General features: G+C 32.5%; 1 protein-coding gene across 5 annotated transcripts in view; it reads right to left on the reverse strand.

The window, feature by feature from the left end:
* LOC118189396 (transmembrane channel-like protein 5) overlaps positions 1 to 25914 on the reverse strand; it is a 202763-nt gene that overhangs the window by 172343 nt on the left and 4506 nt on the right. For 3 of the 5 annotated variants that reach the window (XM_085812818.1, XM_085812819.1, XM_085812817.1), the window contains exons 2-3: positions 7270 to 7369; positions 5572 to 5670 (exon numbers count right to left, since the gene is read on the reverse strand). In XM_085812818.1, coding sequence (XP_085668944.1) covers positions 5572 to 5670; positions 7270 to 7339 — 169 coding nt within the window. In that variant the 5' untranslated portion in view covers positions 7340 to 7369. Of the gene's footprint in view, positions 1 to 5571; positions 5671 to 7269; positions 7370 to 7748; positions 7945 to 25914 lie in introns of those variants that run through there. The other 2 variants (XM_035359981.2, XM_035359982.2) reach the window with 2 other exon arrangements.

Raw genomic sequence — 25914 nt, forward strand, 5'->3', positions numbered from 1 at the left:
TTTTTGTTCTCCCCCATACTATTGACACAGCATAAAGCAGTCAGACAATCTTTCAATATTTTCTAATTTTGTTAGCTTTCAGTTTTAAATTTACATGTATTTGGAACAATGAATAATACCACAGATTTGTTTTGTCTGTATTATAAATGTTTTCAGACTTGTACACTATAGACAGTTTAAGTCATTCATCGGACAGCCATGTTCCTGCAGCAGGTAAATCGTAATCTTTTTTTTTTTTTTTTTTTCTATTCATGCATTTATAAACAATGTTTTCTTCTTAGGGCTATACCAAACCAACTTTCCCTGTTTTGATAGATAATTCTTGAGCTTTCTTCCACAGCGATAGATTATTAATTATCACATCTTTCTAATGAACTTTTGTAAACCAAACCTTTGACGTTTTCCTAATGTTTCGACTTTTAGCAAGCAAACAGTATCTTCATGATTCTTTAAAATCTTGCATTAGAAGTGTTGAGAAACATTTAAATCTAGATCAACATTCCATTAACTGATTTTGGGAAAAGGTCAGAGTGGTCTAATAAATTGATTTTATCCCTTAGATCATTAAGCCATTTACTAACCACCATATATTAAAAGTATTAAAAGACTCTGAAAGTGCATAGAAATGATACAAACACCTAAAAATGACTCAACAGAATAAAAATAAGTGCTTCCTAAAATATAAGGCATAAAATACTGCAAGGGTTTTCGGCTAAAGTGCAGAATCGGTCACTTATTTGTTTGGCACTTTTTACAAGAGTAAGAAGAATTGGATTTTTGTCAATTTTCTTTGACTTTTAAAGTGAAAATAAGTCGACATGTACATGGATAAAGTCAAGAGAGTGCGCAATGCCATTTTTGTGCAATTCTGGGATGTTTTTTAATGTGAAAATAGGTTGACATGTACATGGATACCGAGTATGTGCAATTCTTAAAAGCAGGCCAAGCAGTGGGCGATTCTGCACTTTCCCGGGTTTTTTTCAAGCTTAAAAGAATTACCTAGTATTCCAACTTTGATAAACTGGCTAGTCCCAACAGATTTTCATAAAACTTGGAAAATATAATCTTTCGTATATAGCTGATTGGTTGATCTTTGGATTATTGTAACTTGGCGATTTTCGGCGAAAATTTGGCGACCAACTCTGCTGCAGCAACCCCCTATTTTTCTGGCTGATTTTTAGAATATGATAACTGGTAGTTTGGCGACATTTTGGAGGCGATAAAGGTTACTACCTGGGACTTTGGTAATAATGTGAGCAGTACTCAGTTCCGATTACGCATTATTTTGTGTGAGGGAAATGAGAGATCATGGGATATGTCATGTGATATTAATGGACGAATTACGGTTCTTTAATCGGAAAAGGGGGGAAATCGGGAAAAAATCTGGAAATTTTGTATTTGGCTTTATTCTGTGTTGTGTGAAACAGTGTTCGTTAATTTTTGGATCCAATGGCCCTAAGTAAAGTGAATTCAAAATGGGTATTTAGTGGGATTGAAAGGGGTAGTAATAAGTGTTTCTTTAAGGTTGTGCGAGATAGAAGTAAAGATGTTTTATTAAGTTATTTATTTTACCTGGTACCTTGCTGTGAACTATAAGTATGAATTTAAAGATCCTGAAACAGAAATAAGAAAAGTTTATCGGACACATAATCAAGATTCTGAAGAAGATTAGGTAAGTTAGTATTTTTAATTATTTGAGGATATTATTTTTATGCATTGTTCTAAATGTAAGGTGGAAGTAAAGTAATTTGATATTATTGGGAAAATTGTTATTAGCAATGATTTAGTTTAAAGTAATTAGGATTGTAAGCTAATTTTTATTAATTTAATGTATGTGCTTATTTATATTTTAAGTAGTAATTTTAAATTTCATTATATTTTAATTAAATGATAGTTATTTTGTGAATTTTATGTTTGTAGGAATTTGTTATACGTTTTAGTTGAAGTAAACGTGCATGGAAATAATTTAAATATTTGACAGTAAGTATTTGTAATGTTTGCGGTATGAATTCGTTGGTGAAATTTATAATATAATAGATAATTTAGAGGTAAAAGTTTTTGGATATTTTATTTATTTTATACGTGGAAATGTTCATATTTGGAAAGGGTATATACTTTTTCATTATTAGGAAATTTCATATATGTTCTTTTTAACGGGTTTTCAGATTCAGAAAATTGTCATGCATTTTCGTGAAATTTTTCTAATTTATGAGAAAAAAGGAGTGTACATGGATATGGTGAAGAGTGTGCGCAATGCCATTTTTGTGCAATTCTGGGATTTTTTTTTAAGTAAAAATAAGTCGACGTGTACATGGTTTAGTGATATTTTAATTAAATGATAGTTATTTTGTGAATTTTATGTTTGTAGGAATTTGGTATACGTTTTAGTTGAAGTAAACGTGCATGGAAATAATTTAAATATTTGACACTAAGTATTTGTAATGCTTGCGGTATGAATTCGTTGGTGACGTTTATAATATAATAGATGATTTAGAGGTAAAAGTTTTTGGATATTTTATTTATTTTATATGTGGAAATGTTCATATTTGGAAAGGGTATACACTTTTTTGCAGTCAGGTAATTTCATATATGTTCTTTTTACCAGGTTTAAAGATTCAGAAAATTGTTATGTATTTTTGTGAAATTTTTCTAATTTATGAGAAGAAAGCAGTGTACATGGATATAGTGAAGAGTGTATGCAATGCCATTTTTGTGTAATTCTGGGATGTTTTTTTAAGTAAAAATAACTCGACGTGTACATGGTTTATGTGTATGTGTTATTTTGAAAAACGCGTAAGGAGTATGGTATTGTGCACTTTTTCCCAATTTTGCAGTGAATATTTGTCATGATTAAGCAGTTTTGTTAGATAAAATTTCTAGCATAAGTGTAATTCGGCTAGTAGATTGTTGGAAGAGGTGTTCAGTAGATAAAAAGAAAAGAAACATGTCTTTACTTCGTGAAGACAAAATGGCGGCAGGAAAAAAAAAATAGAGGGTTGCTGTAGGAGAGTTGGTCGCCAAAGTTTCGCCAAAAAATCGCCAAGTTACCATAATGTAAAGATCAACCATTTTTCTTTTTTCGCCGCCATTTTGTCTTCATGAAGTAAAGACATGTTTCTTTTCTTTTTATTTACTCAACACTTTTTCCAACAATCTGCTACCCGAATTACACTTATGCTAGAAATTTTATGGAACAAAACTGCTTAATCATGACAAATATTAACTGCAAAATTGGGAAAAAGTGCAGAATCGCAAACTCCTTGCCGCGTTTTTCAAAATCGCACATACACAGTAACCATGTACATGTCGACTTATTTTTACTTAAAAAAACATCCCAGAATTGCACAAAAATGGCACTGCGCACACTCTTCACTATATCCATGTACACTGCTTTTTTCTCATAAATTCGAAAAATTTCACGAAAATGCATGAAAATTTTGTGAATCTTTAAACTTGGTAAAAAGAACATATATGAAATTACCTCATCGCGAAAAAGTATATACCCTTTCCAAAGATGAACATTTCCACGTATAAAATAAATAAAATATCCAAAAACTTTTACCTCTAAATTATCTATTATATTATAAACGTCACCAAGGAATTCATACCGCAAGCATTACAAATGGTTACAAATACTTAGTGTCAAATATTTAAATTATTTCCATGCACGTTTACTTCCACTCAAACGTATACCAAATTGCTACAAACATAAAATTCACAAAATAACTATCATTTAATTAAAATATAATTAAACCATGTACACGTCAACTTATTTTTACTTAAAAAAACATCCCAGAATTGCACAAAAATGGCATTGCGCACACTCTTCACTATATCCATGTACACTGCTTTTTGCTCATAAATTAGAAAAATTTCACGAAAATGCATGAAAATTTTGTGAATCTTTAAATTCGGTAAAAAGGACATATATGAAATTACCTGACTGCGAAAAAGTATATACCCTTTCCAAGGATGGATATTTGCACATATAAAATAAATAAAATATCCAAAAACTTTTACCTCTAAATTATCTATTATAAACATCACCAATGAATTTATAACAAAACATTAAAAATGATTACAAATACTTAGTGTCAAATACTTAAATTCTTTCCATGCACATTTACTTCTACTCAAACGTATTCCAAAATACTACAAACATATAACTCTCAAAATCACGATCATTAAATTAAAATATAATTAAATTAAAAAACACTACTTAAAATATAAATAAGCACATACATTAAATTAATAAAAATTAGCTTACTAAAAATTAGCTTAATAAAAATTATTTTAGCTCCTAATTACTTTAAACTAAATCATTGCTAATAACAATTTTCCAATAATACCATATTAATTTATTTACTCCTTATATTTAGAACAATGCATAAAAATAATATCCTCAAATAATTAAAAATACTAACTTACCTAATCTTCTACAGAATCTTGAGTGCATGGCGGATCACAAAATGTCCATTTTCACCAGGTTTCTTGCACCGCCATTCAAACTATCTGTAATATCTTTCCTTTTACACAATCTCATTTCATTCCCACATACTGGACATTCATACTTATCTGCAATTAAGCAATTCTTTTCAATTACACATAAACGTAATAAAAATTTCAGATTTACTTTATATACGGCTATGGGATCCAAATATTAAACAACACCGTTTCACAGAACATAGAATGAAACTACTGCTATAAAGTACAGCAGATATTTTTACAAATATACCCCCTTTTCCGATTAAAGGTTACTACCTAGTGATTCGTCCATTAATGTCACATGACATATCTCATGATCTCTCATTTCCCTCACACAAAATAATGCGTAATCGGAACTAAGTACTTCTCACATTATTCCCAAAGTCCTAGGTAGTAACCTTTATCGCCTCCAAAATGTCGCCAAACTACCTGTTACCATATTCCAAAGATCAGCCAGCTGATTTAATAAAATTAGAAGAAAACATGCCAACTTAAACTTTTAGATTAGGCAAAAAAGCAAGTACAATTTTTCATAGAATTCTTTTTTCAGACAGAAAAAAAAAAAAAAAAAAAAATTTGCAGTTTTTTTTTTTTTTTTTTTTTTTTTTTTTTTTTTTTTAAACTCCTAAGAAGAAAGAATTGTGTCTGATAGCCTTCAAACTCAAATAGTGTGCCAGTTGTTTAAAATCTAAATGAAATGAAGATTGCTTTTTTTGCCTAGCAAACCTGAGCTATTTAGTGACTTAATTCTTTACTTGGTGATGCGTCCAGTCATTAGGCTATTTCCATAATTTAATATTTATTTTTATAATTTATTTATAACTTATAATAGTGATAACCAGACAAATAAATATTCTGTTTTGTTGCCACTTTTAAACATATAAAAATCATCAGACTAATATCTGATAACTTTTCCTTAGGCTGACAGTAATATTTAGTGATGTTCTGCAGTTTGATATTCATGAGATGTTGCTGCTAATTAGAAAAAAACTATAATTTTAAACATAAAACTTATTACTACATAAGACTATTAAACAAGCATAACTGACTAAATCAAACAAAATCTTCCTGTTATTTCCTACTTACCTATTTGATGGCTAGGAAGCTGAGATATTAAAGCTTGAGATATTCTTTTAGTTTTTGGATCTACGTAGCCATATTCATCTTCCTCATAAGTATACCCCACTAAATAAAAATTAAAATAACAGATCAGTTGGAATAATTTCTGATAACTAATTTCTAAGATAATATTTATTTTTATATAAAAAATGCATCTTAAGAACTTTTCAATTATGATACATTTTTAATATAAAAAAATGCACAAGCTGTATAACATCATAAAGATATTTATTAACTTAGAATTCATTACAGCACAAAAACATTTTTTAAACTGATTAAACTTTTTCAAAACAAGGATGATAGTAATAAGGATGATAACAAGAATGTCAGTGCCTTTGCAAAAAAAGGTAAACATACAACTTTATAAATGTATCTAGCAATGTCACCTACTGATTCAACAACCTATCAGAACATCCCAAGAGGTAAGGCAAATGCTTCCTTTCATATGCTTACAAAATGACTGCCTTTTGACCTATCTCTTTCAATTTCGAATCACTTCTAGTCTCTCTACAGCAGTGGTTCTCGACCTTTCTTGCTCATGCATATCTTTTATCATTGTTAGAAGATCATTCACCCTCTCCTTTCCAAAACATCAAAAATATGTATATACATTTATTTAGATTTAGATTATTTTTGAATGTGTTTTATAAACTAAGCAATAAAAATTAAAGAAAATGTTGGTAAATACTAAAATTTGAATAAAAGTAAATTTTTATGTTTGCAAACTAAAACTAAATACTTAACAGCTAAATAAAAGGTTCAGCACTTTAAAGGCCCTTGAAACTATGAAATCCCCCCCAGCTGAGAATCCTGCTCCATAGGGATAAACGTATGAACATCCTTCACACTGCATTACTATATACTCTCAGTCTAGCATTACTATATACTCTCAGTAGTATCAGGTGAAAATTCTTTTCAGAGAACTTCTGAATTTGTTGGTGGTTTCCATGGTAAAATGGCTGAATGTTGTAAGATTAATTAGAAATTTCTGTACAATTTGCAATGAAAGAGAAAAAAGCATTAATTGGTGTATAAATGAAGGTTTATTTAGTTGCCATTATAAGTGTCCTGTTTGTAGGAAGGAAATGCTTATGGACGAACGCTTACGGTTATTTTAGGCTAAAATTATTTCACTTTACGTGGGTTCTGATAAATATTCATCTGAAAGAAAAATTCTTTATTCCCCAGGAGGAAGGACATAAGAAAAATCATTTTCCCTCTCCTCTGTAGGATATCTTCAGCATAAAACATTAATGATGGAAGCACATTTTACATTATTATTAATAATGTCAAAATAAATTAGTTTTTTTTAACATAAATGAGATTTTTTTTAACAGCACCTTGGTAAGCTTGTTTTTCTAGTTGTTCTAAATGTATAATAATATGAACAAAGAACAATAGCAATAAATCTTCAAACACTGGAAATATCAAAGGTCATAGTTTAGTTGTAATTTTGTTGGATTAAAATAATAAAATTGTATGTTTTCCTATTTAATATAATTTACTCTATTGTGCAAACTGCATACAACTATCAACCTATCAATATATGCTAAAAGGTTTATACTATATTGAACTTTTATGTTTCTATAGTAACAATACAAAATATTTTCCCAAAATAAAACGATCTGCTTGTTTATAATATGGGTAACAATAATCACTACTTACAATTCTGCATAGGCAATTCGTCATAGCTTTTTGATCGTCCTGCACTGGATCGACCACTGGAAGACGCCATGTGAAATTGTTGCTAGATTCTACTTGAGAACTGGAAGAGAAAAACGGGATAAAATAATGCATAAAAGCGCCAATGAACTATTTTTTATAAACTGAAAATCAGTTCAAATTCTCCACTCTAACTGAACCAATGAGAGTTGAGACTAAGATAATATTAAATGAAAAATTTCAAAACGCCTACATGACATTTCTCATTTAAGTACCTTTTAAGTACTTAAAAAAATAAGAACACGGCATGCCACAAAATTCATTCAAATGTTTATTTCAAACCCATGTAATGATGACTTACTACCATTATTTCAAATTGTTAAGTGTTCGAAAGAAATCTTAAAAGGTGTAAAAATTACAAACACTTTTTAGCATGGAAAAATACTCCAAATTCCATAAAGTTATTCACCCAAAACTTTTACCTTTAATATTGTGTTTCAAAGGAAATATCCCATTAGTTTAAATTTATTGCAGCTGGCAAATAAATCTATAAACTTTAAGCTTACATTTATCTTTCAACATCAGTAAACTTCAGCAACTAAACAAGATTAAATGCCGAAATTCGGCTAACATAAACAATGTTTACCGCAAAGTTTTCCATACAAATCAACCGGAAGCACGTGATTATGACCGTACTAAGACAAATTGGAAAAAATCAAGGAGGGAAAAAATACATTTCTTATCCCATAAAGATAAAATTACTATAAAAAAGAAGTGCAGTTTTTTAAATAGAAAAAAGAAGATTGAGAAGAAATATTGATATTCACTGTAAATGCAAATGTTAAAAAGTAGTTGTTTCGAATGAAATCATTGAAGAAATTAGAGGAAATGAAAAAGATGATTTTAAAAATAGCTTGGGTTTAACTAGAGCTACTAGAGATTATAACCTTTTTTAGTTAGCCTTAGGTTTAACTTATCTCCTTGAGTCAAAACCGAGAAATTGGGATCTTAGCTGGTCTCACTTCGAAACGAGTGTTACAATGGCATGGAAATGTGATAGAAAAATGGTTTGTGTTATTTGAATATGTGAAAGCAGGCAAGGACTATGAGACTAAGGGAAGGCTACCCTAACGGAAATTCAACTGCATTCGCTAGAGTAGCCTAATACATAGTACTCTAATACTCTAATACATAGGACAGACTACAGAAGTTCCCATGCAGCTAATTCCTATCCTGATTCAAATCTGTATCAAAGTGAACAGCTTTCTAGGGAAAATGGCTCGTATCGCGTTACACTAGAGAAAACCCTCAATCAAAACCAATCATGCATCCAGCCCGTTCACCTGATTTCAAATTCGGGCGGAATAATCAGTACTGAGTAACCACTCTACCGTTGATTCCACTTCAAAATCCGTGGCGTGGCTAGGGTGGGACAAAGAGGGACGTCTGTCTCCCGACGCACCATCCAAGGGGCGTCAAATTAATGCTACGAAATTTTTTAATGTAATATTTTCCACTTGTGGCACACAGAAAGGGACGCAAATTCTTCAGTTGTCCCCGGACGCTGGAAACTTTAGCTACGCCCCTATCTAAAATGGATACAAAATTGCTAGAGATGAACCTATTTCGCCATGACTGTGCTGTGAATATTTCTCTGATTAAGTCATCTTAGGCAGCATTTGATCTTTCTACACATTTCCACAAAATCTCTTGAATTCCATGCTATACTTTTGTATCACAACATGACTTTTAGCATTATTAACATGACTGGCTCCAAGATTCTGGTTTCGCCATCTACTTTGATAACAGAAAATAGTTTTTCCACATTGAGAAGATTTTCAGCATTAATACTTACATCTCAGCAAAATTTTGTGCCTATCAATCCATATATGAATACAATGTGAGTACGTGGAGAAAGGGGCGATAAGGAACACAACCTATCCGATTGCCCCATAACAGAAACTCTACACTTAGGAAGACTCGACTAAAATTACATAGTTTGTTACGTTATGTAATGAAAAATGGACGCCTTAAAGGAAGATACAACTAATGATAGGAAATTTAGCGACAAAATATTGTAAGTAACTGTAACCCTTCCGTGGGCTTTTCCTCGACGTGGTGGTGTGGTGGAAATGCATGAGGACTACCCTGCTTACGCGACTAATCGGGCCCGACACCCCCGAGGTGGTAACTCGCAATGTCTATATGTTGGAAGCGGAAAACACGAAGGAGATTAGCTGCCATCACAGGACGAGAAACCCGTTCCTACGGTAGTCCGTGAGGCTCAACAGGGACTGTAAAAATACTGTCAAATCTGTCTGGGGCTGTGTGATTGCTAAAGAATGTTAAGGTTGTCATTGGGGGATTCAGCCTCCCGGGATCGCGTCCTGACAAAGTGACCAGTATAACCGTACACAAGCTACTTGATTCTGGGTAACTCTCGCTGTGGTGTTCTGTATATAACTGTATATAATTTATATGACAATGAAATTTCAGCTCAGAAGTATTGTGAAGAACTACGTAGTGAATACCAAAATTATAATTATTGAAACCACAATTAAATGCAATGTAACCATATATGACAAATATAAACAATTGTATATAAGCCAAAGTACTAATGCATTCACGTAAATTTTATGTTCCAATAAAGCAACCCAGATAAACGGCAATGAGTCAGATGCCGTTGGCGGTGGCAAGGCCTGCGGTGCGAGATGAGCTGAATGTCTCTGTAGGGTATAGCCAATTATGGGAACCTTCGGAGCTCAGTAAGGCTTTGTTGTATATAAATAATTATTAGACCTGAATCACTTATTGACAAATATCTAGTATCCCCCTGATTATACCTGCACCTATTAATTATAAAAGTTATCTTTATTCCATGTATTCGGCTACTTCACAATTTGTATAATTCTTAGATTTTAGAAGACATTTAGACTTAGTTTATTTAGATTTTAGATCTTAGAAGTTGTGAACAAAAATTAATAACAGCATTTTTATAACTTAAATTAAAATGGTATGTAGTGGTCATTTTGACAAACGATGAAATGGCGGGGAAGTATCAAGAAAATTATACTACACCATACAAAATATGTTGTTGTTGCTTATGCTCATTTGTCTAATATAGTCGGCCAAGCCCACGAAATACCTCGTGGCAAGGAGCGCTAGAATATGCCTGCCGTTGGCAACAGCCTTGAGCACCATTCAGGTGACAGTGAGATTTTGCTCAGTTCCGCACTCCAATTTTGATGGAGAGTACCTCGGGGACCAATTTTGATGGAGAGTACCTCGGGGACCTCCCACCCCTCTCCCCATCCACCACCACACGAGAGGACTTTCGGCTTGCCGCATATTTAGAGTGTCGACATGCCGCACAATTCATTTACAAACATCTATGCCTTCTCCGGGATTCGAACGCGGGCCCTTCGGCACAGCAATCAGCAACGCTAACCACTATACCGGTCGGCGACATACAAAACATACTCATGACAACATATTTAAAGATTAATATATATATACAAATATTACGTGTCAGTGAGACACATGCTAACATTAAAAAAAAGCCAAATCTCAAAACAAAAAAAAGAAAGAAAGAAAAGAAACAAAGAAAACTGACATTAGTTTGGCGTTGATTTTAAAAGAAGAGATTTAATATTTCTAGGAAGAACTAGAAAACCATCCATCTCTAACCGTGACAAATTCTCTGTCAAAATAGGAACATAGTTTGAAGCAGGTGGGTGAAGATTGGTTTTAATTAAAATGAAGCTTTGTCGTCGTTGTGCCATCTGCTGAGACTATCTTTTGAACATTCGAATCCATTAACTGATAAGCCTAGAAAAATTGCTTGCTAATTCAATCCTTGAGTGCTCAAACCAAAAACATAGTTACGTTTCTAGACAAATCGTAAAATTGTTTGAGTTTGTTTGGCGTTCGAATTTATGATAAAAATGTGTTTGCATTTATTTCGACAGAGACACTCAATAGACTTCATCTGTTGAACATCTGTTGAAGATCGTTTTTTTACTAAAGATATTGAGAAACTTAGCTCAAGCCTGTATATTCTTACTTCCTTGTACCAAATAGAGTAAGCATTATAATAGTGAACAATTTTAGATATCATATTTCAACAGAAATATCCACACTGACCGGTTTGGAATCCATTTTAACTTTTTGTTTTGTTTTTTGCTTGGCGTTTGTACAAACGGACAAAACATAGGACTCTTTTCTACAAAACGGACTGTAAAATGGATTTAAAATGCATTAAAAATTGATTTTTTTCCTGACGTCTGTATATATGTACTTACATACGTATCTCGCCTAACACAAAAACAATTAGAATAGAACGTTGAAATTTTGTATATTAGACTGCTGCAACATCTAGTTGTGCACTCCTTTTTTTTTATTACAAATAGCAGTACCAAATGTATCTATCTATCTATATCTATTTTTACTTTAATTCAATCTTTGAGATATGTATATGTATATTTATACTCACTTCCTTACTCAACTTAAAAGCCCTTATCCGACATTTATTTTCGCAATCATTGGTCGTAGTCATATATTTCCAGTAACAGAAGTGTTTGAAAGACGAAAAATTTATGTTTTGGCATGGCCAAATCGCAAAAAAATATTTATTTTGAACAAATAACTAAATCTAACCTGGTTCCTATATTTATATTTGGAAAAGTTTTACACTCGTTAGGAAATATAAAAATACAATAATTTCGACTCTCATGTGACAAAAATTAACCAGGATATTAATTTCAAAGTTTGCAATTTTTGAGCTTATTTTCAATTGGCTTTGCGAAATCGTTAATTAAGTTAGAATAATTCTAGGAAATAAGTTTAAATGAAGTGCAGCAAAACAAAACGTATGTATTTTAATAGGCCGAACGAAGAAGTAATGCGCTGTCCACATCAGACTTTTATAAAATGAATACACTGAAATATCATTAAACAAAAGATTGAATAAAGCTTGATCAAACCCATCTGCCCACAGTGTAAATATGAAATTTTATTGTCATTGCTTGAAAGAGGATAAAGTACCTTTTATTATATGTCAAATAAACTGGCATTATTAAACTAAGTTTTGGAAATTAAGTACCCTTCTTACATGGGATATATGGATTGTGGATCTTGGTTATTAATTAAAAATCTTCATGCTCATCGCATTATGTAACCACAGCTGTGTTTCTCAGGACCATATATCACTTCTGCACCAAAGACATTTCTAATTGGTCACGGATTGGGCTGCCAGAAATTTTTTAACTGGTGTATTGAATCAGGAGCAGTAAGTGACATTTCCGCATATTTTGTCAGAAACTAGCAGTCAGCATATGGTCATTCCCAAGATTTGATTTTTACAGTGGCAAGATTTGATTTTTACAGTTAATGATAAAAGAGACCATTTTAAGACCACAAGCATTTTCGATATAGGTAGCTTTGTGTTAATGTAAATCCTAAAATCTCTGTTTGGAAATACGCTTCTAAAACCTAAGCACGTGACATTAAAATCAAGAAAAATGGAATCGTAAAGCTTTGATTAGCTCTAGATTGCATCTGATCGTGATAAATGTATTTATGCATGAAAGAAAAAAGCATTATATATAAAGTTGAAAACAATATTTAATTTTCATTTACGTCCCATTTGGCTCATTAACAAACTGATGTTTAAACTAGAAGCAAGCAAACAAAATTTTCTTTAGTAAGGTATGTGACCAGCCCAGGCTCTCATACAAGCTTTATGGTGATTGCCTGTGCAGAATGACCTGTGCAGAATGTGAAGAATGACTGGTAAAAAAATAAAGCTTTTTAATCAAAATTTCCAAATATATTTGTGAATTTATATATTTGAGCGTTTTGAAATTTGGCATACTTGTTATAAGCGATAAAAACGCTAAATGTGCTTTACGCATTGCGTCTTTTTTCCCCTCGTGCACATTGAAAAAAAAAAAAGAAAGGAAAGCAGGCTACTATAAATTAAGAACTTCGGCAAGTGAGTTATTTTGAACTGTAATAACGACAAAACTTAGACTATTCGACACTGAGGTTCCAATGGTGAACAAGGCTTCCTACCTTCGGGTTGTCATCAATTCAAAATTTAACTGGAAGGACCGTATCATCAGTGTTCTAGGCAAGACGATAGAAGCTATTCAGAGCCTCATGCCACTCCTGAACTCAGACTCGAAGCTGGATCTAAGAAGGAAGAGACATTTATACATTGCAATAATTCGCCCTATCTTCGCCTACGCTTCACCAGCCTGGGCTGCCATCAGAGATAAGGACTTAGAAAAATTACAGATTAATCAAAATAAACTTCCTCTGACTATGACCAACCCGCATTTCTTCGTCTCCTACAGGACTCTGCATGAACACTTGAAAACTGAACCGATCCTCAATTTCTGGCATAAATTGAATCGTAACTTCTTTACGAGAGCTCTGAACTGCCCTCATATGAAAAACCTTAAGGTGTTTGATTATACACTGGTTATCATAAATTAAGGAAAAATCACAAAAGTAGGTATAATTCCCTCAAAAATAAGCCAAACCGTGTAAAATTTGAATATTTTGCCAAGTAAAAGTAGCTGAGTAAAACTCCAATATGCAAATTAGTGGCGCTGCACTCGGAATACGTCATCTGCGAGGAGAATAAAAGTCCATGTTTGAGAGCAAGCCCACATATTTCACTGTGATAGTGACATCAGAAATCTGAGATAGCCAATCCGTAACAATGACCTCCAGGCATCATTTGCCTGCAGAACTACGATGGAGAGCCATTGAGAGACTAGAGGCAGGATAACGTCAAACAGAAGTTGCCAGATGGCTAAATGTGAATCTTTTTGTGGTTCATAGACTTTGGAGGCGATTTCAAACCACAGATTCGGCATCTAGGAGGTTCAGCCAAGGACGACCAACTGCTACAACGAGCGCCGATGACCGATATTTGACATTATGTGCATGCAGGAATAGAACCGCTACTCCGACTCTTCTTAGATCCTCCCTTGCTGCAGCCACCGGAAGGTTGGTGTCAACTTCAACTGTGCGTAGAAGGCTTCAGGAATGTGGCCTGTATGAGAGGCGACCAGCCATTTGCGTGCCGCTCACGTCACGCCATAGGAGGGACCGTTTGCAGTAGGCGCAACAACATATCTACTGGACCCCTGATCAGTGGAGGGCTGTTCTCTTTACGGATGAGTCTGGGTTTAGTCTAGAAAGCGATAGTAGGCGTTATTTGATATGGAGAGAACCTGGAACCCGCTACCATCCGTCAAACATCCGTTAAAGAGATTCATACGGAAGAGGCAGTGTCTGTGTTTGGGGTGGCATCTCTTTAGGTGGACGCACAGACCTCCATGTCTTTCCAACGGAAATCGTGAATGCTCCGGTTTATAGAGATGATATCCTTGATGCTTATGTGCGCCCATGTGCCGCGGCAATTGGTGATGCTTTCCTGTTATAGGACGATAACGCAAGACCACACAGGGCTCGCATCGTAAATGATTATCTTCAACAGGAAACAATTATGCGCATGGAGTGGCTTACTCGATCCCCGGACTTGAATCCTATCGAGCACGTTTGGGATGCTTTAGAGAGACGTCTAACTACTCTCAATCCGCCCCCTCAGACCCTTGCCGCGCTTGCAATAGCAATGGCTCTCGCTTCCTATGAAACTGGTAGACCGCATAATTGAAAGCATCACGCATCGCTGTATGTGCTGTATTGCTTCTAGAGGCGACCATATTCCATAATGAAGGTACGTTTCCTGTAGCAAACTGACACCTTCGATTTGTTCCTTTTATACATGTGCTAATTTCTATAATACCATAATTATCTGGCAATTTATTTTTATCTTATTTGATACTTTACTATGTGTTGTATATTGTGGGTAAGTTTCATAAAATTCTACATGTAACTTTTTCAGTAATCGTGATTTTTGTGATTCTTCCTTAATTTATGATAACCAGTGTATGATACTGGAGGAAGATAGAGTTGAGACCACTAGCCGCTCACCTCACCGGCGACTTAAACTTCCCGAAATAGCATGCGTATCCATTTGTACATAGTGTATATACAGTATATATGTTTTTCTTTTCTCACTTGCTATGCATTTACAACTATATAATATCTTATATATAACGTATTTAATGTATGTGGATTTGTATCTGCATTTTGTATGTCATATGTTAACGATTGCTTCATTTCAGTCGCGTCTTCGGACTTTACTTATCAGGAATAACTACTTAAGGATGTAGTTTTTGCACTCTTAGCGCTTTCGACCTCTCCAGAGCAAACTGCTCCTAGGCTCCGCACCGTTCGCTATTTGTTTGGCTTTAGCTCCTTCCTGGACCTTGTGACTTATGGTCACTCCCTTTTCTCTCACCTCGGACTCCCCACCCTACCTGCCCAGACACTTTGGAACACAGGTGCCCACTGGGCTGATGTTAGTGACGCGCTAACCCAGGGATAATTGTTCTGATTGATTAATTGTGAGTTATTCTTGACGCAAACTGAAAAAAGTGCGCCAAGATAAATTTTTAAATTTCTCGATAAATTTCTCACCATATTTTATGAAATTTAATATATGGGCATAATTTGAGTCATAGAATCGAAATACAGAAAGAAGTCGATATGTCATCTCAGAAAAAGTTCGATTTTGTGTCAAAATAGCTATGTGAGAACAATGGTATATATAAATATAATATACATCCTTAGTCGCGCTTTCGAGCCATGAAAAATGCAAGTTAAATTTCGTCAATCGGTCCAGTAGAATTGTCATAGCTATAGGTCTCTATGGTGTACAGCCATCCAAGCCTTGGATTGGCTTTTGTAAAATAGTGGAAGCTTTTCAGCTTTGGAATAAGCTGAAAATTTATCGCCACTTAAATCTAATTCACAGATACCATGCCTGCACTTAGAATTTCTTAGCTAGTCGTTACTTGTTTTAAAGGATGAACAACCAAGCTTCTGAGCTAAGATCTTAGCTTTTTCACAAAGAATCGGGCCCGAAATTAGATTTCCCATAGAACACTGCTGCAAAAACCACTTGACAACGACTCTTGAAGTTTCCTTGAAGAACTTCCATCTTTGTTTTCAATCAGGGACACGAAATTTAAAATGTAGTTTGCTTCTTTTAATGTCTGAACGACGAAATGCACTCACAAACAAAACAGCGCACCGACGCAAAAGAGTTTGTTTGTCATGGTACTGTATCATTCAACGAGACACTGACAGACAGCACTGCACAATGAGACGATGACTGTAGTCAATAACAGAACTGCACAATGAGACGATGACTCATCGTCCCAATAATGTTCGCGCTAAGCATACACTAGCTTCGCGGACGGACGGATAGGGCGAGTAAACAGAAACATTATTTTGCGAAACGCAGGACATTTCCACCTTAATTTATTTTTTAAATTCTGAAACCGATTCGGATAGTCAGAGTTCGGATAACTGAAGTTGCATTATATCTATATCTATATCAACTCTATTACTCGGCTCAGTGAGCTCAGTTTTTTTTTTTATTCTTAAGTGTTGGTAAATTGTGCATTCTTTTCTTTAAAAATGATTGATTTATGTTGTTCTTATCTTCCGTTTAAGGTTTTTATGCCTTTAGTTAATCTGCATGCAATAGTCGTAGAATTATCAACAATTTAAAAGTTGTTAAAATGAGACTAAGCCTAACTTTTTTTTTTTTTTTTTTACTATAGCAGCCATATTTGTTTACATTTGAAACTTAGCAGAATAGTGAATTATGTCAGTTTCTGCACCTTCAGTGTCTTTTTGTCGAGTGGGACCAAAAGTAAACATTTTGCTCACCGAAAAATCTGCCTTCTTGCCTGATCGTCGAAGTGCTTGTTTTTGCGTTGAAACTCTAATTTTAATTGCATTTTTTAAAATTGTTTTAACTTTATTTGGTATTTTATGTTTTTCTAATTTTTCAATTTTTAATGAAGATATTTTGAGGTTTTATGTATTTTTGCTTTGAGGCGAAGTGAGAAATTAATTAATTGAATGAGAAATCTATCTCTAATGAAAATTCGAGGAAATAAGTTTAAATGAAATGCCGCAAAATGTGCGTATAATTTAATATTCCGTGCAAGGAACTCATGTGATGTCCGTATCAGATTTTTTTTTAATACTCTGCTTACAACAAATTGTTTTTAAATAGCTTTTGAAAAAACTAAATATAGCATTACAAAATCAGGTGTATTTTTTGTACCTGCTTCATTCACTATATGCGCGAAATTTTTGATATAATCTATATCCATAACATTTAGTGGCTCACTTTTAGTTATATTAATATCGAGTAATTCGTTGAAATATTTAAACCAGCTAATGTAATTTAAAAAAATTAACCCTTTTGTTCGCACATTAGAGTTTTCTTATACGAAGCATGAAACACAATAAGAGAAATAAATATTTTGCAAAATGTAAGAAGTTATTAATATTAAGTAATAATAAATCTGATCATGTAAATTTGAATAAAATGATGGAAAAAAGAAGTGTTTAAGAACAACAATTTTAGTGGCGCCACCTATCGATCCGTAAAGTAGATCGCCTATTGGGAGAATACCGAATGTTCCTTTATATTCGATGAGATGTCTGATATTTGCCAAAACTTCCTGATTCAAATAATGTTTCAAATTACTGTAATGTCCGCAATAAAACTTAATTCTTGTTCCTTAACTTGTCACAAAAGGGCTCTTTTTTGTCGTTTGTTTTTAAAAATCGAGTGGGTGAGAATGAAAATTAATTAATTTCTTAACTTTGTAACATAAAATAAACGCAAATTCTTTAATATACTACAAAGTTAGGAAAAGGGTATATAGAGCCCTTTATTAGATCAAACGAAGTTTAACATTCAGCACCAACTCGTGCTTACAAATGCAAGCAATTTTGGCTTAGATCAAAAGGTAATAAATAACTTAAAAACTGACGAAGTGATGTATAGCCTAACGTCTTAACAGTTTAGTTATCACGAAAGCTGGCTCTGTCTCGAAGTCGGTGTAAACAAGCCTAATAGCAAGAATAACTCAACGCCGTAGAATTCTAATCGCTAGAGAATCGAAACAGAAATCGAACGGAAAACGATTAATCGGAAAACGATTAATCGGAAAACGATTAATCGGAAAACGATTGTTAATCGCTAAGTTAGCAACATGACTTTTAAGCAAATAGAATACGCTCTTATTTCACCCTCCAAAATCTCCCTTTTCCTACCCTAATCTGAATATCTCGTGTGCTGGAAATATGCATTCTGGTAGGGAAATGAAATGAGGTTTTGATAGGAAAGGTACTTAAATAAATACTTAGAAAATTAAATGACACTTTACAACTTAGTAGCATAAATTGATTTCCAATAGTCACACCTAGGAACGTAGGTGATTATTACATATCAGCATACAGAATTAATGAAATCGAATAATTTAGATATATTTATTTACAGACGTTTATGTACAGTAGTAAAAATAAAATACGTACATATATAGAACAGCTTAATTAATTTTTAACTTACAATCAAATTTTTGAGAATATACCTGAAAACTAGTTGCCAAATTAAAAAAATTGAACATTACAATTTGGAGTGAAATAATAAATACAGAAAACGATTCTTCACATTCTTTCACCTTTTGTTTTAAAATATATATGTTTGAAAGACAAAACTTATTAAGATCGCAAAATTTACTTTAACGCAGAAACAAAATTTAACGATGTATCAAGAACGATTCGGTGTAAAAAATTCTTAAATTAATATTTGTGAAAACATAGTTATATCAAATGAAAGTGAATTAAGAAAGTAGCAAATTACGTGAAAATTATGGGTAAATAATATAGCGTAAATAAGATACTTAGAAAATATATCAGACTTAAATTTTGACAAATGAGATGAAGAGTAAATAAGTCCAGTTTTATAGGCCTGCCCTTTATAGAAAATTTCCCTGTGTCTGCATGTTTTTTACAAATCGTTTCAGCCTTAGGTTGTTCGGTATCATCTTCAGGTAAAGATTCTTTCCTTTTTGAGGACATAATAACTTCCTCTGAATTGATTTCTAAAGGATGCAATCTCTGAAGTGGACGTATAATTTTACCTTTTGCTAATTTCAAACGAGGTATACGTTCTTTTCCATCCCTTCCAATGAACAGTTCCACGACTTTTCCTACAGGCCATTTGATCCTTTTAAGATTTTCTGATCCCACACTGTGCCACACAAGGTACTGTATGCAGGTACTGTATCTCCAAGTTGAATGTTTTCTTTACGGCTTTTGACATAAGGATTTCTTACTAATTCTGAAAGTTATTCTTTTTAGAATCGTTTCCTGAAATGCTCTGTTATCCTATCCTATAAACATAACGTAATCTTTTTCTAAAATTATTTCCATCAATTGTATCCAAATCAATTGATATGAAGTCTGAAGGATTTCGTACATCATATACCATGAAGTGAGCAGGTGTTAATAGCATTGGCTTGTTTGGATCTTCATATACATATATTGGTGCTGTTTTGGTAGACGGTTGCACGGATTTTGGCGATTTTTCTTTTGGCGAGTAATCCAACTTAAGGAAAACCCATTGCTGGATAAGTTATTTATGGTAACCGATACTATGTTGTCATTTTATTAAAAAAATAATGCGTTTTATTATGCATAAATTCCGTGTTTTAAATATTATTTATTGCTTCTAAATATTAAAATTCAATTTAATTTTGCATTTTTATTTGAAATAAAAATTTTACTGTTTATAATATTTCATATAATTTTATGTTGTGGATGATGTAATCAATGACGTCCCCTTACTTAAATTGGTTTTATTAATATCTATAAATTTATTTTAATGTTTTAAACATTATTTATGGCTGTTAAATATTAAAATACAATTTAATTTTGCATTTGTTTTAAAATGATTTTATTATGAATGATTATTTAAATAATTTTAATTCTATGCGTGATGTAATCAGCTCCCTGATTGTTTACTGAATATTTGTGCATTACTGCGCCATTTTAAAATTTTATTATTCATCTCTTCGAATTCCAGAGATTTCAAATGGAATGGATATCTCCGTTTCGAAGATGAATGTTGTTATTGCTAATTACCAAGAATTATTGGTATTGGAATAAAACAATTGCCCTTTGAGATCTTTCCTAATCAAAGATTTATTTATAAATTGTTAATAGCTTCAGAGGAAATTTATTTTAAATTTTTGGAGGAAACCTCGCTAATTGCTTCTTCAATGAAGTGCGAGAAATGTGATCACAGATGAAGATGGTTAAAAGAGCCGATTTTCTTGTGGTACTTATCAATAAACAACAGGTTAAATGACTCAAAAAATGTAAGCACATATTCTTCTTTTATTTTATTATTGTATACTTCAATTTTTGTTAAAAATATTAACACACTATTTTCAAAAATTGCTGAGGTAATTACTGCCACATATATTTAATGTTAATTACATTCTATATAACGTATTTTAAAGTATTTGAATTTAATAATATTCTAATTCTTTTAAATGTTGGTATGATGGTTTTTAATTCGATGTTCAATTTCAGTAATATTTTAATCTAATTAAACGTTGGCACAATGCTTTTATAGCGGTGTTTTTATTCTCTTTTTTTGCTATATGAAAGTAATAATAACCTAAATAATATGAAAGTAATAATAAGTATTTTATACTTATAGTAAATGTATTTATGGTACTTTTCCGTTTCGCCGGCGCAAATCTCGCAAAGCAGACTTTATTGGCGACAACATACAGTATACATATAAAAAATATTAAAAAAATGTTAGTTCTAAGAATTCTTTTTTTGAAGGCATAAACATTTTAATATCGCTTAACATTTTTATAAAAAGCCAATAAATTTATAAAAAGACATTGATTTAAGAATTTACTATGCTTTCATGGTTCAACATCCTGATTCGCCGGTTTATATCATGTGACACCAAGCGATCTCATCTCACGTAAACTACTCTACAAAAATCTAATGCTCTCAGTAATTATCTACATTCATTTCAAGTTAAATCTTAATTTGGAACACAAGTTTAAATGCAAGAAATATTTCAATTCGTACGAATAGCTTACTCAGAAACTATGTAAAACTGCAGTGCTTTACTTCGCTAATGCATTCTCATTAGAATGGATGAATTTAACCCTTGACTTTACCTTTTCAATATTTTCGGCTTCGGGTAAGCGCTGTGATTGCATCCTAATTGACTTAATTACCGAAAATGGGCTTAGACATAAAACTGAACTATCTGATAAAAATTCTATGTAATTATATGCCAATATTGAAAGAAACAATGAGTCTGATAAGAAAAAGCTGCGACTTGTTTTGAAAATGAGGCGTAAAAGGTTACCAGCGAGAATATTCCGTTTGGCATCGGTTGTACCATTATTGGCGACTTTATCGCTTGCGCCGGCAAAACGGAAAAGTACCGTATTTATTTATACTTGCCTACCATCTTAAAAAACGACATTTTCAACAAAAAATTAATCCATTACTTTTAACGATATTTATTTATTTATTTTTTTTTTTTTTTATGTTTCGAATACTTTACGTGCGTAAAAACAGCGTTTTTCAAGATGGCTGACGATTGTAAAAATCGCGCCAACAATTGCGCCAACGTAAATCGCCAAAAATCCGTACAAAATCCGTACCAAAGTAGTACCCATATAATTAAGACACAATAACACGCCGAATAAATACTGATTCAGAAGTCAAACAACAAAAGCGGTTTTGCAGCTGAAGATGATGGTTCGGTAAAACCATCGAAACTAGTCCTGTGAAAATTTTGTGAATTAACGCTGATTTTTGTTGTTTGACTTCTGAATTAGTACCCATATATTAATGGTGTCTTCACAGTCACATAAAACTGTCTTTCTTTCTTTGTTTCCACCGACAGCGAGTCAGCCGGTCCACTGGGTAGTTAGCATATCGGCCAGGTAGCCTCGCTGACGGAAATAACTTGATCAAAATAACACACTTATAAATACATATTGTGCTCAAGACGACTGCTGGGGGCAGTGCAAACAAATGCTGGACGAAGACGATTGTGCAGTGATGGAAAAAGGGTGCATTGCGGGTGGCATTTCTTCGAAATTTAAACAAGCTGTTCAAAGATTTCTTTTTAAAAGGTCTTTGATTATGAGAACCATTCGTTCTCACCATTCGCCATACCATGGCGCACTTGGAGGATTGAGGTTTCACTTGATTTCCTCATTCCATATTCAGCTTGAACTGCTTCCCACTTTGGAGAGAAATAATAAATACAGAAAACGATTGTTAACGGTGATAAAAGCAATTTTGGCTCTTAAGATATTACTAAGGTAAGTGCAGATATTACATACTGTTACGGATTTGGTATTTAAATAGCTAATGTTAGTAGACTTATAAATTAAACTATTTTATTTCTCGTGCAGTGCAGCGCGTGACGAATATTAAGAGAAAGCTAAGCCGGAAAATTAAAAATACAAGAGTACGTGCATTTAACATTTTATAAATAAATATCTCTTTTTGATTTCGAGAAATTGCTAGACCAATCTCCTGCGTGATTTAAAAAGCTTATGAAACGGAGTAAAACCTCTCAATTCAGTAGTTGTTTTAGGAGTTTGTTTAGAAAACTGTTGTTGTTTTATTGTAGCGAATTCGCGGACTAGCTTTCTCTATTTCGAAATAGTTCTGTTGAATGTTTTTAGTAGTTTAGAAGATAACTACTGTGAGATATTGAGATTGTGCGAATATCTGAGAAAATTTAAGCATTTTGTTTTATTTGTTGTGATAATAATAAATTTTATTCATTTTTCATCGGACTTGTGCATTCAATTCCTAACGAACCCGTACGCACGCAACAATAGAAACATACAAGTACATACACATCCATATTTATATATATATATAATCAAAAATTTTATTTTAAATACTTCTTTTAGATTACTCGTATTACTCACAAAATACCAGAATACACATCAAATAATATCATAGATAGTTTAGCATACCTTTATCCGGAAAATCTTAAACCATTTGTCAATAGCCTTCTATACAGTATATTTACCATTCTTTACTCATTGTCTTTGTTAAGTATAATCAAATTTAGATTAATAGGCATTTGATATGGTCATACACACAACAATACCATAAGCATATTTTAATTTATGCATGTAACTATACGCATTTATTATTCCTTAAATTAAGACCTTATTATTTTAGCTCCTTTACAGAATTTAAATTTCATAAAAGTTAGTGAATGAACAAATACTAAAAATACTTTCATAACAAATCATTCAGTAATTTAAAATTCACTTGTTTTTTTCTGTATCTTAATATCTTATAGCATGATGCTAACAGCATCTAAAATTCTTTTAATTGAGTTTTTAATTTAATAGTTTCACTTTTGATTTCGAAGCCACGTTAATCTAAGATTGTAAGAAAACATTAATCTACGATTAATTACTTCAGAAATTTAAAATTGAAAACCCCATGAATGCAGGTACTCAACTGTCAAGATAAACGGTATGGATTGCAATAACTATAGATATAAAAATTGATAAATTGATTAGGAGAAATTTTGTTGTACATTACTGTCTGAGCAGCTAATAAATGGATAAAAATAACAAAAAAGCTTCGGAGTATGATGATTCTTTTAAAGAATGCTGTATTATATCCTTCGAATTAAATCTCTGTGATGGATTACGTTATGCGAAGAAGGTATAAAATGAATGATTTAGAAAAATCATTACTTCTTTTATATAAAACCCTTTTTAATTCGATAATTTACTTCTACTTTTTTTTTAAACTGGAAAAGTTGATCTTTGGTTCCTTTAGTATTTAAAATATTCTATTTTGATCTCAAAATTAGACATTTATGTGATTGCCTTAATACATATTTGATGATCTCGGCAGAATTATGTTGTTAAAAACAATATTATAATTGACAGTATCAGTGTTTATTTATGTTCGGAACAGCTTTAGTATAGCCCACCTTCAAAGTTTGGCGAATTTGGTTTGGCGCCAAAGCACATGAAATGCGTTGTTTTGAAAAATGGTTGCCATCCAGATTTTCGACGAAACTCCGTGTCTCAAAATATGGCGGCCATCTTGATTTCACCAGAAATCGTGGATAATGGAAATAAGTTTACGACTATTATACACAATTTTAAGAGAAAGAAATATTAAGAAATGATTAATAAAATGATTAAGGTTAAAAGGATGTAATTTTAAAAACAATACCGGAAACCTTTAGCTATTTCACCTTTAATAAATAATTTGGTGTGACGTCACAAGTTGGCTGTGGTGTTCTCCATGCTACGCGTAATTTCTATTTTCTCTTAAAAAAAATAATGAATTGTTTATTATTGTAAATTAACATCAAATTCTTTAAATTTACATTTCTGAGCTTAGGCGTAACTGAAAATAAGTATAATAAATTGTTTATATTTAAAATTATCATGATACAGTAAGCGAATTCTACCGGTTATTACAACGATAAAGAACGTCGCAGTCTCATACTTGTATTTCATACAGCTTCAGTATTTTCAAATATTTTTAAGCTTTAGCATTTATACAAATAAAAAAAGTTTTTTTAATTAATACTCTGGAACATATCAATTTTATCATATTTACAAATTAACGTTTTGCTACGTAACAACATAATCCCTTATATACCAGTAAGTAGACAATTTTCATTATTTTCTAAAAATTTTAAACTTCACATTAATGAAAAACAGGTTCTTAAATTCCTAAATCACATTATATTCTCTGTAGGCAGGCATACTAGAATTCTACACATAAATAAATAAAAAATTAAATTTCTCGCAATGAAAGAAAATATTATAAGAAAATAAATACTACAAATTAGGAACACTAAGCAATGCTTCCTCACAAAAGTGATGGGACACTTGTGCTTTACAAAAGGAAACTGTAGTAAAACAGATTTAAAAAAACATGTAAAAATTTTTTGTGGGTATGTTTCATACTTAAATTTAGTAAAAATTATTACATAACATACATTTTCTCAAAATATTAATTTAATAAAAATACAATTGTTTAGAACGGAGCAAAAAATGGCTCACATAAGTGATGGGACACTTACTTTTCCATCAAATATTTATCCAAAAAGTTTACTTTATAAAAGGTTTTTCATATTTTGTTGGATTTCCTTTTACTTTGTACAGTTGCGCGCCTCCAACCTGCACGCAACCAAGTGGTGACAGCTGAAACTGGAAATTAGACAGAGTCCTGCGAAGGGTTTAAGTCCCTTTTTATTCAACTTTAGAAATTACAAATGCGTGCTCTTGACGCTCACAAACTACGCCGACCCGGCGGTTAAAATAAATAATAAGAACCTGAAAAGAAATAATAACAAGAGACTAACTACGAGGCTCTCTAAACGTAACTAACCTCACGCGTTTTACAATACCGCTGCTAATTCAGCAAACTTTGAATATCACGTTGAACAATTAACAATTGGCCGAGACAAGCACACAGGTCGAAACGCGTGGTTCTTCAATTTCTGGCTAACTACCTCCGCGCTCGTGAAGTAAGAACAGCACATCTCGAACTCGTTTCCTTTCTATTTAACTCAGAATACTTCCGCTGATAATTTGAATCCTTGCGCGTTCTACAAAAATTTACATACTCTGGCATTGGCAGTTCCAG

The sequence above is a fragment of the Stegodyphus dumicola genome, chromosome 3 (genome assembly GCF_044657685.1).
Source record: "Stegodyphus dumicola isolate Sdum_Otavi_A_Nest chromosome 3, ASM4465768v1".
Lineage (NCBI taxonomy): Eukaryota > Metazoa > Arthropoda > Arachnida > Araneae > Eresidae > Stegodyphus > Stegodyphus dumicola.